The sequence below is a fragment of the Microtus pennsylvanicus genome, chromosome 8 (assembly GCF_037038515.1).
Source record: "Microtus pennsylvanicus isolate mMicPen1 chromosome 8, mMicPen1.hap1, whole genome shotgun sequence".
NCBI classification, from domain to species: Eukaryota; Metazoa; Chordata; class Mammalia; order Rodentia; family Cricetidae; genus Microtus; species Microtus pennsylvanicus.
In genome coordinates this window covers 5932210-5946867 of record NC_134586.1, presented here as the reverse complement: position 1 = coordinate 5946867, position 14658 = coordinate 5932210, and the positions used below count along the sequence as shown (strand labels likewise).

Below are 14658 nucleotides of genomic sequence, written 5' to 3'. Positions count from 1 at the left end.
TTTCTCTCTCCAACTCATCAAATGCAGAGCTCAGAACAAGAATGAGTTTCAGAGCGCAGGTTCTCTGCACAGGGAGAGAGATGCTGGGGCACTCTTTGATTAGAGGGTGCAAATCTTTATTGTCTTCCCCAGGATGATCACAGTAGAAAGCTGCCGGGCTAAGGGTGATTCTGAGTCTCCGTCTTGACATCTCAGATAAAACAGCGAGGCTTGATCTAACTTCTAAAGGGACACTCCACGGCAGACGCATGAGTGCTAAGAAAAGGCACAGTTAATTCCTCTGCACACTCAAAGGTTGCACATGCAACGCCTCTGGCCATGTTCACAGGGCTGAATACCACACGCTCGGGGCTGTCTTTCCAGAAGGACTCCTTTGCTACTGGAACACACCACGGACAAAAGTGGACGGCCCGCAATGCCTACTTTAGCAACTCTAAACTCATGAGGAAGCAGGAAGAAGGGGCTTCTCATCTATTTGAGGATGCACGCTTACAAACACCAAGACATTCACAATGAGAATTAAAGGGAGGCTTACAATGGCACAATCTTTTTCTGGAAAACTCTACAAGTCCTGTAGAAGGTGCCATCAAGTACAGTAGATTAGGCTCATGACAGACACAAATAATGAAAGACACACCAGACAGTAAGATCCACATACATGTCCTAGTTTTGAAAGAGACCAGTGTTATGACTGCCTGTACATTAGTTCCGGTTCATTAAAACAAACAAACAAACAAACCAGAGATAACCTAATGTTTAATCCAATCTAACTAGTGGTGAATCTCGTTGCTGCCTCGGCCACAGACCTATGCTGCTGGGGCTAGCATGAACGAAAACATACCTGCCTCCACCCTGATGGTCTGTGGGGGATTCTCGGGGTAGCTCAGGGAAGAGCCTGCAGATGTGGTAAGGTCTGTTCACGAACTGGACTTTTCCAAGCTCAGTGACTAGTTTAAGGGGTTCTCACAAGAGGAGAATTATCTGCGAAACCTAAGCAGAAGAGCACAGAGCTGCTTCCCACAAAGCAGCATGGTAGGACTTGGAGAAGACGCTCTGTCTTTACAGCCTTAAAGAGCAGGAGCAAAGATCTGGGGAATTCAGGGGAAACCTTCAGCTGTGTGTCTCAGTGCCACAAAGAGAACTTTCATAACCGACAGCTCTCACACACAGTGAGCATGTTCATAAAGGCCAGACAGTTCTGGAGACATGGGAGCCACACTCTACGGAGCCGGAACATGGAGAGATACAAACACTAAGTAAAACCAAGTATAGGGCAGCCCTGAGAGAGGCATACACATGCCCACACACACTTGGGTATGCTCCTGCACATAGAGAGAATGCAAAAAAAAATTAACAAAAGATGGGACAAGTGAGTCCGAGAGAATGGTAAAATTTTAGGCAACTATGAATCTCTAGATCTTAATATTTACTTTTAGTGCACAGTGGGAATACAAGAAACCCACAAATGGAATATTACACTGCCCCCCCTAATTTCACACAGTTCAGAATTCATGACTTCACCCATTATTAATCTGGGGAAACTGTCTTTCTCACTGTGAAGCCTTTCTTCACATAAGAAGCAGACTAACCACATATTTATTTGGGTGAATATATAAATAAATATGAAAGCTATGACCTGTTTATGGGTTAGCTAGCTTCTCGTTTGCTTTTTGTATTACTGATTCTAGATCCTAAATGTCCCCTACCCCCAACCAAGGAATTCTGGAAAAAGAATACTGCAAAGTGTGTTGCCAGTACCCGAGGAGTGAGAGGCTTTGATGAGCCGAGGTGTGCGAGTGACGAGACCTGGGCCTTTTCCAAGCAGACTACAATTTACAAAGCACCCTGGCCTCCATTACCTCAGCAGTTCCCTGTGGTCACCTGATGGGAACGGCACAGTCGGGGGTGCAGCGAAAGGCAGAAGCACTAACAGTAATCTTAGTAAAGGAACCCAAGTAGATGCCACATTTCCCTGGGAAGTCACAATGCAGATGCTGTTTCTGGTAAATCTTATTTGAGATTAAATGTTCAGGCATGCAGCAAGCTGCAAGATTCAAGAGTGAAATGTAGATAAATTGCATTGTAGAATATTGCTAAACATTTGCAAAGTGTCCCTCTAAATGGTTCAGAAACTAGACAACACACATACATACAGACACACAGACACACACGTGCACACACATATATATATCCCATGGTTCAGCTAAAAGAGACTGAGCTTAGTTCCAAATATCCAGTCTAGTTACCCTGTCTGCATAATGGCTTCACCAAGAGGCTTAAATAAAACATATTTTCCCCGGAAAATGTGTAAATACACATGACTTTCTGTCCTTTTGCTTATATGTGTCACGTTTGATAAAGTCGCTCATGAGTTTGAAAGCTTTGCTGACCCAGAGAGAAGCAGGCAGTGCCCCAGGAAGAGTAGGGGGGAATGGAAAGTGTGCAGAGTCCCAAAGAATGCAGTTGTACTTTAGGGACAGAGGACTCAGGTTGCCCACATGGGGCCCCACTTCCAACCCAAGTATCACAGAAACAAAACCAAGGGATAAATGAAGAAACACATTCTATCTTTAAATCCTGGAAATGATGTTCATGTATCATTGTGATTTGCTTCTCCCTTTAGGGCCAGCAACAAGGTAGAGTTATGATCTATGACTCTATATATGACAACATATTACCTAATGCCACCAATAATATTATTCACATCATTAGTGAGAAATACATAGCATGAATGTCTTGGTGTTGTGTTCTATGTCTCTGACTCATAGAAAAAACTGAAGGGAATGATCTCAAAGACCTCACAATGATGGGAAATGCGTTAAGAAAGAGAAGACAGAAGAGTTGAAGAACCTGACATGAAGAGAGGATGACATGAAAATGTGGAGGAAGGAAGAACACAAAAACATATGGAAAAAGACAAATGAAAAAAATCAGGATTTTGTACAATGTGATAAAAAGCATCAAAAACCATCAGTCAAAAGAATGCCACGCACAGGTAGGACTCACAGGGGCTGACTATGTGTCCTGTGCTTTGTGTTAGAGATTCCAATAGTGTGAATGATCACATAGCACCAGAAAGAAAGAAGGCACAGAAAGTTACTAACAAATTACTGATAAAGAGCTTTAAGAGCAGAGAGGACAGTGTGGGAGGGTCAGCAGGGGACAGGGACAGGGGGACACTGTAGGGGGCAGCATCTGTGGGGGCAGAATGGGGGCATTCCTTCTATTTGAATTTTGGGTCCTCCATAAAATAATACCAGGATCAATTTACTAAATGTTTTTAAGTGAGGCAATTGCTAACTTGGGTGTTTTAAATTTTGCTTTCCGCTTATGGATTTAGGGTGTATGTGGAGAGGCAGTGAGACCATGGTGTGTGTTGGACAGCTTGGTTCTCTCTGCCCAGCATTTGGGTCCCGGGGACAGAACTCAGGTGGTCACATGTAGCATGCCTTTAGCAGCTGAAGCCTCTGTCCTCTAACCCGCAGAGCTCTGTGAGGAACACGTGAAGAACGCACATTAATAGGAGGCCAGATGTTTGGGGAAATTTCTCCACTCTTTCACTGTGTCAGCAACAGGGGAACAGAACTGAAGGAGATTACGCATGGTTTTCACCAAACATTTGAAAATTTAGTATGATTACCACAACTCTAGTGAGCATAATATTGGAGTAAAATTAATAACTGGCCGATGATTCAGTGTTATACTGGAGCAAGAGTAAACTTAAAGGTAGCGTAGCTCTAAATCCCACTTCCTGTGAGACCTGGACCCAACCCTAATACCAGCTTCCTGTGAGACCCAGGCTTATCTCTAACTCTCACTTCCTGTGAGACTCAGGCTCAACCCTAATACCAACTTCCTGTGAGAATCAGGCCCAACTCTAACTCCACTTCCTGTGAGACCCAGGCAAACGCTGCATCATGGAGAACTAAAGATCTGCAATTCTATTACTGATAATTATTTAGCTCCCAGACATTTTCTTCTACAATAATGTTTATTAAAATTTCAAGATCTTTTTTGTTTTTCTTCTTTTTTAATGGTAATTTATGCTCAAACAGTCTACAATGTGGTAAGTTGTGTCCTTAAACACTTCTGGAAGCCTGCACACTTGAGGAATAACGTTTATTTTAGTGAGAAACTGCAGGAATATGGAGTCATGTGCGCTAAAGTGTAGGAGTAAATAATCCACGGTGCAAAATAAGCAAGGTGTGTGTGAGGCTGTGGGTTCTAGATCGAGGGCAATGCCAACTTCGAAAATGGCACTAGGACATCTTTAATCATCAGAATTCTCATCTGAAAATGAGAGAAATGAACCTAGCGACTGAGGTCATGTGTATGTGTATGGTCCTTCCTGATTCTGACAGAGCTATACACAGAGCCCAGGTACTAAGTTCAGACAAACGTTTTCAATGAATTTTGACATTTTAAATCATATATGATAGACACCTGTCATATGTTAGATTATATAATATATAATACATAATCTAATATATATAATTTTATGGCCTTCCCCAATAGATCATGAACTCGGTATCTTGACAAGGAATCATGTGCCCCTGTCACAGTATCACATGTCATGCTAATCTTCAGTTGCTGTGCTGAAGAAAGGCTAGCTGATCCTACAGACGTAAGCAATACTGCAGTTGAAAGGCCGATACATAACACCGGGGTTTCCTATGAATTTAGCCACACATATCTGGTAAAAGAAGAAAGGACAGTAATGAACAACATGGCTCAGTGGGTAAAGGCACCTGCCTCCAAGTCGGATGACCTGAGTTCAATCCCTGGAATCTGCATGGTTGAAGAAGAAAGCTCACTTCTGCAAACTGTCTTCAGATCTCAGTACAGTACATGCTCAGACCTGTTCATGTGTGCACACACATGCACACACACACACACACACAATAAACAAACAAATAAATAGACAAATTGAAAAGGATGGACATTTAAAATATGCATGACTAAATATTTTTCATAATGAGAGGCCAAAATTCCGAAAGAGTGAAAATGCAACCCTAGTTTAATATTATAGTTTTTTCCTAAAATTCATTTGAAAATCTTTGAATCCATCACTTGGGAGAAGCCCAGGCTAGAGCAGACAAGAGGTGTTGTTTCCTCCAGCCACAGTCCCCTGTGCTCCCTGGCTGAGAGTCTCACCTCCTGGGCCTCTTCTCCTCAGGTCCCCGTCCCTGTTGGCTTGCTCTTGGCAGGGGGAGGCTGAAGATAATGTGGTCTTTCTGATGAAATCTGTTCCCCCACCCCCACCCCATAGAGGAAGCCAAGATGTGAACATGGCCTCTCATAATGATTTCACTGGGCTTAATGAAATTTTCATCACAGCCTGCTGCTCATTTGAACGGCCTCTGAGAAACAATGGGTGAATTTCTGGAGGAGAGAAAAGCTCTACTCGTGCACTGAGCACCATTCCCTGTCTGCACCCCACTCTTTTCCAGGGCTTTCTCCCTCCATGGAACCACGACAACGGCTTGTTATTTTCCAACCAACACGTGCTACGTTCTTCCCTTCGGACTGAATTAGTTTTATCTCTTTGATGCTAGGTAACGTGAGACCCCCTGCTCACGTGTGTGTGCTCTAACCATCATTGCGGTCCCTTGTGCATGCGTGAGAAGACATGTATGAGAGGTCAGACATGTCCAGTACCCTCTGATCAGTGATGCCCCAATGGCCAACAGAGCGTCAACTTGCCGAAAGACCTACAATCTCCTAAGATACAATTCCTTACACTTTTCTCTTTGGAAGTCATATCATTTCTTCCTGAATAAGAGCATGGCTCTCTCGGATATAATTACCTTCCAATAAGTCTGTTGATTGTTTTCGTTATGGATGTGCATTCTCGAAAGAGTCATGGAGGCTCATGCCTGCCATCCCAGCATTTGGGACATGGAGGCAAAAGGAGCATCGTGAGTCTGAGCCCAGCCTAGGCTACATACTGACCCTAGGCAAATGTAGACTACTCTATGAGACCATGTCTCAAAATAACAGAGGAAGTATTTAAAAATGCATATACATTGTGAAAGGGGCAAATAATCAGAGTATGTCTACGGCTCTGGAGATTCAAAGCAGGTTCAAGAAATCTGCATGTGGGGGTGTACAGGCTTCTCCATGCTCTGTCATACAGACGTTGTTTCTGAAACTCAAGAGGGCAGAAGAAGGAGTCTATATATGTGTATGTCTGTATGTGTCAGTATGCATAGGTGTGTATGTGTGAGTGTGGTACATTTGTGAGTATGGTGTATATACAAACACACAGTTTGCTTGCCTATGCACGCGCAGAGGTCAAAAGAGGACATTTCCAGGCTTCCACTCTCTGTCCTAATTCCCTTGGGACAGAAGTTAGCCTGGTGGATCTTCTTTGTCTGCCCCTCCTGTACTGGGGTTATAGGCATACATGTGGCCACGCCTGACAAATGGCAGTAGTGACATCAGATGGTAGGTTCCCACATCTACATAGCAAGTGCTCTTACCAACTGAGTGGCCATTCTAGCTCAAACTTGGACTTTTCAATTCTTGCCTTATTCAATTTAAATTCTCACAATCTTATTTATCAACACATTACTTCTTCTTTGAGCATTTAAGTATTTTAAGAGGAAAAAAATACACTAAAGTACATTACTAATAGAGACAGCAAGGAAAGTCTTCTTAACTTCATACGCAGTAATGCTGTTTCCTTGTGCCAACCCTTCCCGTATGAACATCCATCTTTGCTCTTCTGCCCAGGTAGCTGCTCCTGGTAATTCAGAACTTCCTGCAGTGATCAGTAGTCGCCTGTATCTTTTGTCAAGTACTGTTGGGTACCTTCTGCTGCTATCTTTCCCACAGAGATTTATGCATTGGGTTTAGGCCTGCCCTCTACTGCAAAGTTCATGTATGTATTGTTAGTCAACCCAACACAGTGGAGGAATGACGATGTCATACACAAAACTCCCTTTAATTGTCTCATCTTAAGATGCCCCTTCAAACTTCTGCGGATAGAATGCACAGAACAAACTGGGACTCCCTAGCCCTTATCCTTACATTCAGATTATATCAAAAACTGTGATTTTAAATTAGCACACAAGGCAAACACTCTCCAGCTCCTTCTCTGAAGTGTGTACAGAAATCAGAGATGCACAGATGTAAACAAATTATCAACTAATGGAGCCCATGGTCCTGAAGGCAAACATTCTCACAAAGTCTGAGCAAGTCAAATCTCAAAAGGGATCAACAGACCTAACCGTGGCCCAGGGAGATTTATGGCAGGCAAGTTTGCTAGGAGGTTCAATGTTTGACAGTCTTCTGGGAACTTAAAGATCAATGATTGTGTGTATGTTATATTAACAGGTAAAATTTTAAACTCCTAGGGAAACCATGGAAAAGAGAAAAGTAGATCCTGACCGCATCACCTGTGAAATCCTACCACAAACATCCTGCTTTGGGCTGGGTCAGGAAGCCTGGCTCTTAGAATCAAGAACTCAGCAATCACCTCCTCCCACTCTGAATTGATATCCTACTACAAGGTCTGACATGTAAGAAGAAAGAAAACTACTAAAAGCTGTATTGGGGGATGAAACAAATGGAGTTGTCAGTTTGCGAATGAAATGTTTGTCCATGTGGACAGGGTGAACAAAAACTGTGAGAACTGGCTCTGAGGCCATAGGGCCCAAGGACAACACACGGACTTTCTATACACCATCAGCTAGCAGTTGAAATTTGAAATCAATCATAGCATGGTTATTAGTTATTCTTCTTCTTATATAAAAAGTAATACATGAGCATAAATCTAGTAAAATATATCTAAGGTATGTATCTGGAAACTTTAAGACCTGAGATCTTAATAACTGAGAGAGATTTTTGGGTGAGAACAGTCAATGTTTTTAAGATATGGCTTTTTCACACTGAGATCTAGAGGCACAATTCATTCTCAGTCAAATTCACATTATTCATGGGATATATGAAAACTGGTTTCAGAGTTTGTGGAGAACAAAAATAGACTCAGAACAAGCCATAAAATCCCCAAGAAAAGGATGAAAACCGGAAGACCAACACTACCCAAAGCAAGACTTCATGTTATGCGAGCTATGGTCATTAAGACAGTGTGGTATTATGGAAAGGAAATTCTAATTATTTGATGGACTCAAACATAGAGGACAGAAATAAACACACAGCAGCTCAGTCGACCACCTTCACGAAGGTCAAAGGCATTCAGTGGACAAGGACCACCTTTCAGTAAATAGTGCTGACCAACTAGACACCCTGATTATACAAAAGTTAAAGGAGTCAGACATAGAACCTAACATTTAGAAGCTTAACTCAGAAGGGTTTGCAGACCTAAAGTATATAATGCAAAATTATAAAGGTGTAGGATATAGTGTAAGAAAAAGGTCTTAGGCTCTCCGTGATCACTTACACAAACTAAAAGTAAAATTAATGAACAAAATGACAACTTGGAAGCCACTTAAATTAATTTTTTTTCTACAAAAGAAAATACCGAGAATGAAAACACTAACCATAGACTCGAAGGAGAGGTTTGCCAAAACATTTCTGATTAAAAACGGGTATCCAAAATACATAAAGATCTCTTGAAAATTATCTGTATCAAAATGATTCAATAAACATACAAAAGTGCTTTAAAAGACACTCCCCAAAGGCACAGAGACAGAAAATAAATATATGAAGAGATCTGAACGGTGATGGCTGTTGAAGAACCAAAACAACAACAACAACAACGAGATTGTAGCAGCATAGCTATTTGAATGAACAAAATCCCCAACTAGAACAATGTCAAAGACTTGGAGGGGTGTGAACAGACAGGAACCTCCCCTTAGTGACGGCAGGAAGGAGAATTTTGTGGACACTTGCAGACAGTTAGGCAGTTCCTTATAAAGTCAAGCAACACCTTCCCATGTACTCAGCCACAATGCTCCCAGGGACCTAAAAACGTACTGGCTATCTGACATTGTACATCGGACACTATTTATATTCCAAGTCCATCTTTTCTCCACTGTGTCTCTTGGTTTGCTCACTTGGAACTTGAAGCTAAGGAAGAGAGCCACTCTTGTGTGCTGAGTGACTTCTGTGCCCTGGACTTCGCCAGGGTCAAACTGGAACAAGTTACCATCTGGATATAACCTTCGGCAGGTTAGCAAGGTTTTTCTCTTGATTTGCTTTATTTTTATGATAAACCCTTGCACGTATGCATATCAAGTTCAGGCTGCTATCAGTAACTGTGAAAGAGTCTTAGCACTAGAACCCAAACAGAAAGAATTCAAAACCCCCAAAATAGGAGGCTGAGTAGGGCTACTTTTAAGTAACTATAATCACATTTTTATGGACGACATAAGGGGTGGCCCCAAGATCAAGGTGGGATAAGCTATAGTGATGTTTAAAGGCTACAAATGTAACACAGTTCTAAAATGGTTCTTGAGGGGGGAAATTTTACTAGAGATACACGGTGCAGGCTGCAGATGCGTGACAAGTAGGTGGGTCTTCTGGGCAATGCTGCGGCATTCTATTCTTGAACCTTTAAGCTTCACTCGAGGATAACTTACTCATGCATAAAATAAGGCTCACGCCGCAACATGAATTCATGATTTAAAAGCATCTTAGTACCTCTGAGATGAAAATGAAAGAGAGAGACAGGGACAGAGGGAGAGGGAGAGAAGAAGGGAGGGAGATAAAGAGGGAAGGAAAGAAGGAAGGAAGTATAAAAGAAAGGAAGTAAGGAAAAGAAAGAAGGAAGAAAAGAAAGAAAGAAGGAAGGAAAGAAAGACAGGAAGGAAGGAAGGAAGGAAGGAAGGAAGGAAGGAAGGAAGGAAGGAAAAAAGGAAAGAAGGAAAGAAGGAAAAGAAAAAGGGAAGGAAGGAAGGGAAGAAAGAAGAAAGGAAGGAAGGAATACTCTTCATAGCAATAGGTTTCTATTTTGTCCAGTTTAAGAATCTAAACTAAACATCAGAACTAGAAACTAAATAAACTCCTTAAACCAGGAAGGGCATGGCCCAGTTTCCTCTTCCAGCCTTTACCTTCTGGCTCATTCTTGATCAGCTCTTCCATCTTCCTCTGCTTTAAGGTGTCCACCACGTCTGCCAAGCTGCCCTTGCGCCGCTCCGGAGTCCCCAGGGCTGTGCCAGACACGGACTCGCCACTCTGTCGCCCACCTTCTTCTGCCTTCTGAGGTGAGGTAGATGAGTTGTAAGGGGCTAATGAAGACATAACTTTATTGCCATCGACTTCCTAGAAGAGAAAGCGGAGAGGGGGTGGGTAGTTTAAGATCCGGTAAGGTTTCTTGGGGGAGAAGGAGCTGTGTGGCTTATTCCATGTAAAAATGTGACCTGTCACTCTGGAAAAGCAAGGAGCAAAAGAACCTTTTCACTTGCCTTCCCTTTGCAAGACGGCTCAAGAATGAGAAACTGATTGCTTTACAGGCAAGAACAAACTAGGGGGCCCCTTGCCACAAAGTGAGGTGGCAAGTTCTTAAACTCAATGGCAGTGTAGGTCTACCGTCCTGGCTCTTGTCTGATGGTCTCAGCGGTTAGTACGGCTATTAGACAGCTGTCAACTGTATTCAACTTCCTGGTGATGCTGGAATGTTTGAACAAATCATATGTACCTGTATGCTCTCTTCATCCTCAGCTGACTCCTCTTCATTGCCCCCTAATGGCACAGGCTCTCCCTTGGTACCCTTCTTAGTCTTTTATGAAAGCCCGGAGACTTGGACACTGGGCAGGAACACTGTAAGATTGTCTCTGCGTCTGCGGGAGCTTTCCTCCCGCCACTCCCGGCTTGAAGCCTGCTTTCTGGCCCTCCCCTGTGCTTCACCCTGTTAACCAGTTCCCTGAAGTTTTGCTTCTTTGTAATAATCTGCCCATGAGGGACTCTATTCTTTGTTCAAAAACCTTGTGCTTCTGTCTTCTCTTATCTCTTCTCTCCCAAATTTCAACCACAAATTTGTGACATTTGTAACGTGCAGGGTATATTTTGTGCCAAAGATATTTCAGGCATTTTTAAAAAGCATGAAGCCGGAACGATAAACAGTTTTCTTACTTCAGGGTTTTCCCTGGGGTCATTGCTTATGTCCATAGTTTTTTAAGTTCCCACAAAGTAGAGCGCTATTATGAGCAAAATTGTGTCATCAGAGCCCTGTGTGTTTCACTTTGATTACATGTCTCCTTTGTATAGTACGGAAGGTCTCCTTTAACACACGATCAAGGGTGAGTCAATGGAACCTATATCACACACTATACCTGTGGATGCCTTCATTTTCTGTGTGAAAGTTCATAGCTGACATTGGAAATACAACAAAAGACACTAAAGTCTCATTCTCTTCAAATTAGGGCTAATATTGGCTAGCTTAAGTATAATAAATTGCTTGGCTAAAATCTTGTCATTTCAAGCCTTGGTGATAATGATCAAAATAGTCATTGTATGTTAATATGATTTGAACTAACAGATGTTAGTGGGTACAGAGACATCAGCTGTAGGAGAAATACGTCTGCTGGATAGGCTAAGGCAAGCGGAGGAAACACAAGAGAACAAGGAAGACGGGAAGGAAGAAAAGTGAGCTAACGGAGTCTTTTAAACTACAATCCAAAATCCCAAATAGCTTAATCCCAAGAAACTTCCTTTCTCCCCATCACAGAACATACCTCTGATACTTCCAGTGAATAAGTATACATACAATTTAGTTTCCAATGTATGGGTTTAGGATACAACCTACATTATGCAGTAATTACAAGCGCTAAAAGGGAAAATGCATGCCTACTTTTGGAGTTATTTACTTAAAACTCTACATAAATATAAGCACACACAGAAACAGCACACATAGGCTCCCTGGAGTCGGGGCACTGCATGCTTCGTTCAGTAAACTAATAAGAATGTTTCTCATGAACAGCCCACGGTACACAGCATCTACAACACAGGACGCAGCAGGGAGCGTTTGTATTCATTGCTCACCAAAGATTTATTTCATTTTCCTCCACGGCCAAAGTAAATGCACCTCAACTGAGGCTTCACCCCAAGCACACCTCTGTGTACCTGGTCCTCCCATTAAAGCCCGGAGAGCTCGAGAAAGAACGCTGCAGCTGACTGAGGACCGCGTGCCTGTGTGTGACATGTCATCCTGAGAGAGGACTGCTCCCACACTTGCTCGCCACGCCACCGGGTATAAAAGATCAGAAATGACTTACAAACGAATTCCCCATCTTATACACCTTGCATCCCCTCACCTTATATACTGGAAGGCGATGTTTTGAACCATATAACCTATATCAAAGGGTTCTGAACATGCAAAAGGGTACCATGGCAGGACGAACTTAGAGGAAATGCCTTAAACATTGTTGCTGCTTCTTCACATGGGACTCTACCTTATTGCCACTTCACCTGTCAGGTGACATTTTGCACTGCTAATCCTTCTAATAGGTGGCTGACAGCTGTTTCAGTCTGGGACGCCATTGTTCATTTGCATGATGAACATCTTGCTGGGGAGAGCTGGCTGAGCCTCCAGTCAAGAGCGCCTTAGCCCCAGTTTCTTCCTGAGATTGTTTTGTCCTACGTAAAACATGGCTACACGTTTCTTGTCACTCTGATGGCAGATGAAACCCAGGTACTCTGCTTTGAGCAGCACAAAAGGGCCAAGAGAGCCGAATGAGTCTAATCTACTCCTAAAATCTGAGGCTAAGTCTCAGGACCTTGCAGACAAAAGCACACAATTGTGAGGTTGGCATCTGAGTGAGTGAATCTCCGAGTGCTTTTGGAGGTCCCTGCCTTTGCTGTCCTCCAGCAGATTTCTCTGACTTTATCTGCGTGTCACCTCTGCAAACAAGAGAGTAAGGATGGTGCGCTCAACACGGGCCCCTCACTGAAGCACCTTGCAAAAACACGTTTCACTCTTTCTAGAGAGAGCATTTCACTATAAATACTCGGAGGAAAATACTGTGTCGGGTATTTAAACGTTAATTCAGATAATGAGAAAGTGTTACTTCATTTGAGAAAAGAATTGCATTAATAAAATTCAACCACATCCAAACAGCACTTTATCCTTAGGTTCGGTCTTACAAGATGCATTACCTTACATAAGTTTTGCTTCTATGTGTGGAAATGAAATTTAAACATGGCAGTAAAACAACATTATATTTATATCTCTTTTATTAAACTATAGTAATAACTGGATAGCTTATTTCGAGCATTTTAAAGAGTCTTATAGGTCTAAATTTAATTTTTATGGTAGGACTAATTATGATTTCCAGTTAATAGAGAAACAAAGAAATTCAGATAGGAGAAAATTACTGAGGTCGTAGGAATATTGAATAATGAGAAAACCTATTGGGCTTCAGAACGCTTGCATCTGACCTTAGTGATAACATGCTTTTTTTCTGAAAAATAAAAATAAAATAATTGCTTGTCTATCATATGGGATCAAGGTAGACCGTCTTCTTCCTAGTAATTATGAAAATGAGAAATTTCCTCTAAGATGTTCACCTTCTGTACGAGAAAAAATGTTTCCAAATCAGTTAAAACAGTCCAGAGTTGCAAATCTTGTCCATTTTTTCTAGCCAATGAAATTGAAAAGAACCTTTAACACTTAAAGAAAGATATGAACTCAGCTTCATTTTCCCCTAACTAGTGGATTAGAGTAAAAATAATAGATTAGCTGTATTTTCAAAGTTACCTACAAATCCTAGCTGTCCCTCTTGTTTCAGTAAACTAAAACTTTAAGTACAAAAGAAGCAACAGAGGCCTGAATGATGGTGAATTCAAGTTTCATCAAAACCAGTCTATCAGCTATGGGGTCACAACCGCAGCAGCGTTGGGAATGACGGAGAGATGAAGAGGTGTTCCGCTAAACACGGCCAAGCTAGCAATGAGCAGACCTGTAAAACTCACCAACAAACACAGAAACAGAACACGGCCAAGCTAGCAATGAGCAGGCCTGTAAAACTCACCAGCAAACACAAAAACAGAACACGGACAAGCTAGCAGTGAGCAGGCCTGTAAACTCACCAACAAACACGAAAACAGAACACGGCCAAACTAGCAGTGAGCAGGCCTGTAAACCCATCAACAAACACAGAAACAGAACTTTGAAAACCATCTTAATGCCTATTTTGTGCATTTATTCCTTAAACATCTTTTAAAAGAGCAAGATCATTATCGTGACACCTCCTCGGCTTGTTTTGAATCCTCACCCTGATCATCTACGCTGTCAAGCAGAGCAGTGTCAGGGGCAGTAATGATCCTCACGTAGGCCTTCCCTTAAATCCGTACAGCACTTTCTTTGGCTAACTTTTTCACTTTTATCCTTTTCACGAGCATTATACTGTGCTTGCTTTCTCTGGGGTTACAGACACCATGCTTCTCTCCTGAACACAATCCCTATGTGTGCATATACACACTCCTGAACACAATCCCTATGTGTGAATATGCACACTCCTGAACCCAATCCCTATGTGTGCATACGAACACTCCTGAACTCACACCCATCTCACCAACACCTAGAGAGTCGACTTCCCACTGACTGATTATTCCAGGCATGAAGCTACTCCTGAAATCTCCCACAAACTCCCATTGACAATGGATTGCTGGGTGGAAAGCTCTGATCTAATGCATGGTCCCAGGAAGCACATCGTGTAGATAGAAGATGATGTTAGATAATCAATTACTGTAATA

The 14658-nt window shown here is 42.3% G+C and overlaps 1 protein-coding gene across 13 annotated transcripts in view; it reads right to left on the bottom strand.

Moving 5' to 3' along the window:
- Sox5 (SRY-box transcription factor 5) overlaps window positions 1-14658 on the bottom strand; it is a 998560-nt gene that overhangs the window by 275443 nt on the left and 708459 nt on the right. For all 13 annotated transcript variants that reach the window (XM_075982319.1, XM_075982312.1, XM_075982308.1 and 10 more), the window contains one exon: window positions 10017-10227. In XM_075982319.1, the coding sequence (XP_075838434.1) occupies window positions 10017-10227 (211 nt within the window). The remainder of the gene's footprint in view (window positions 1-10016; window positions 10228-14658) is intronic.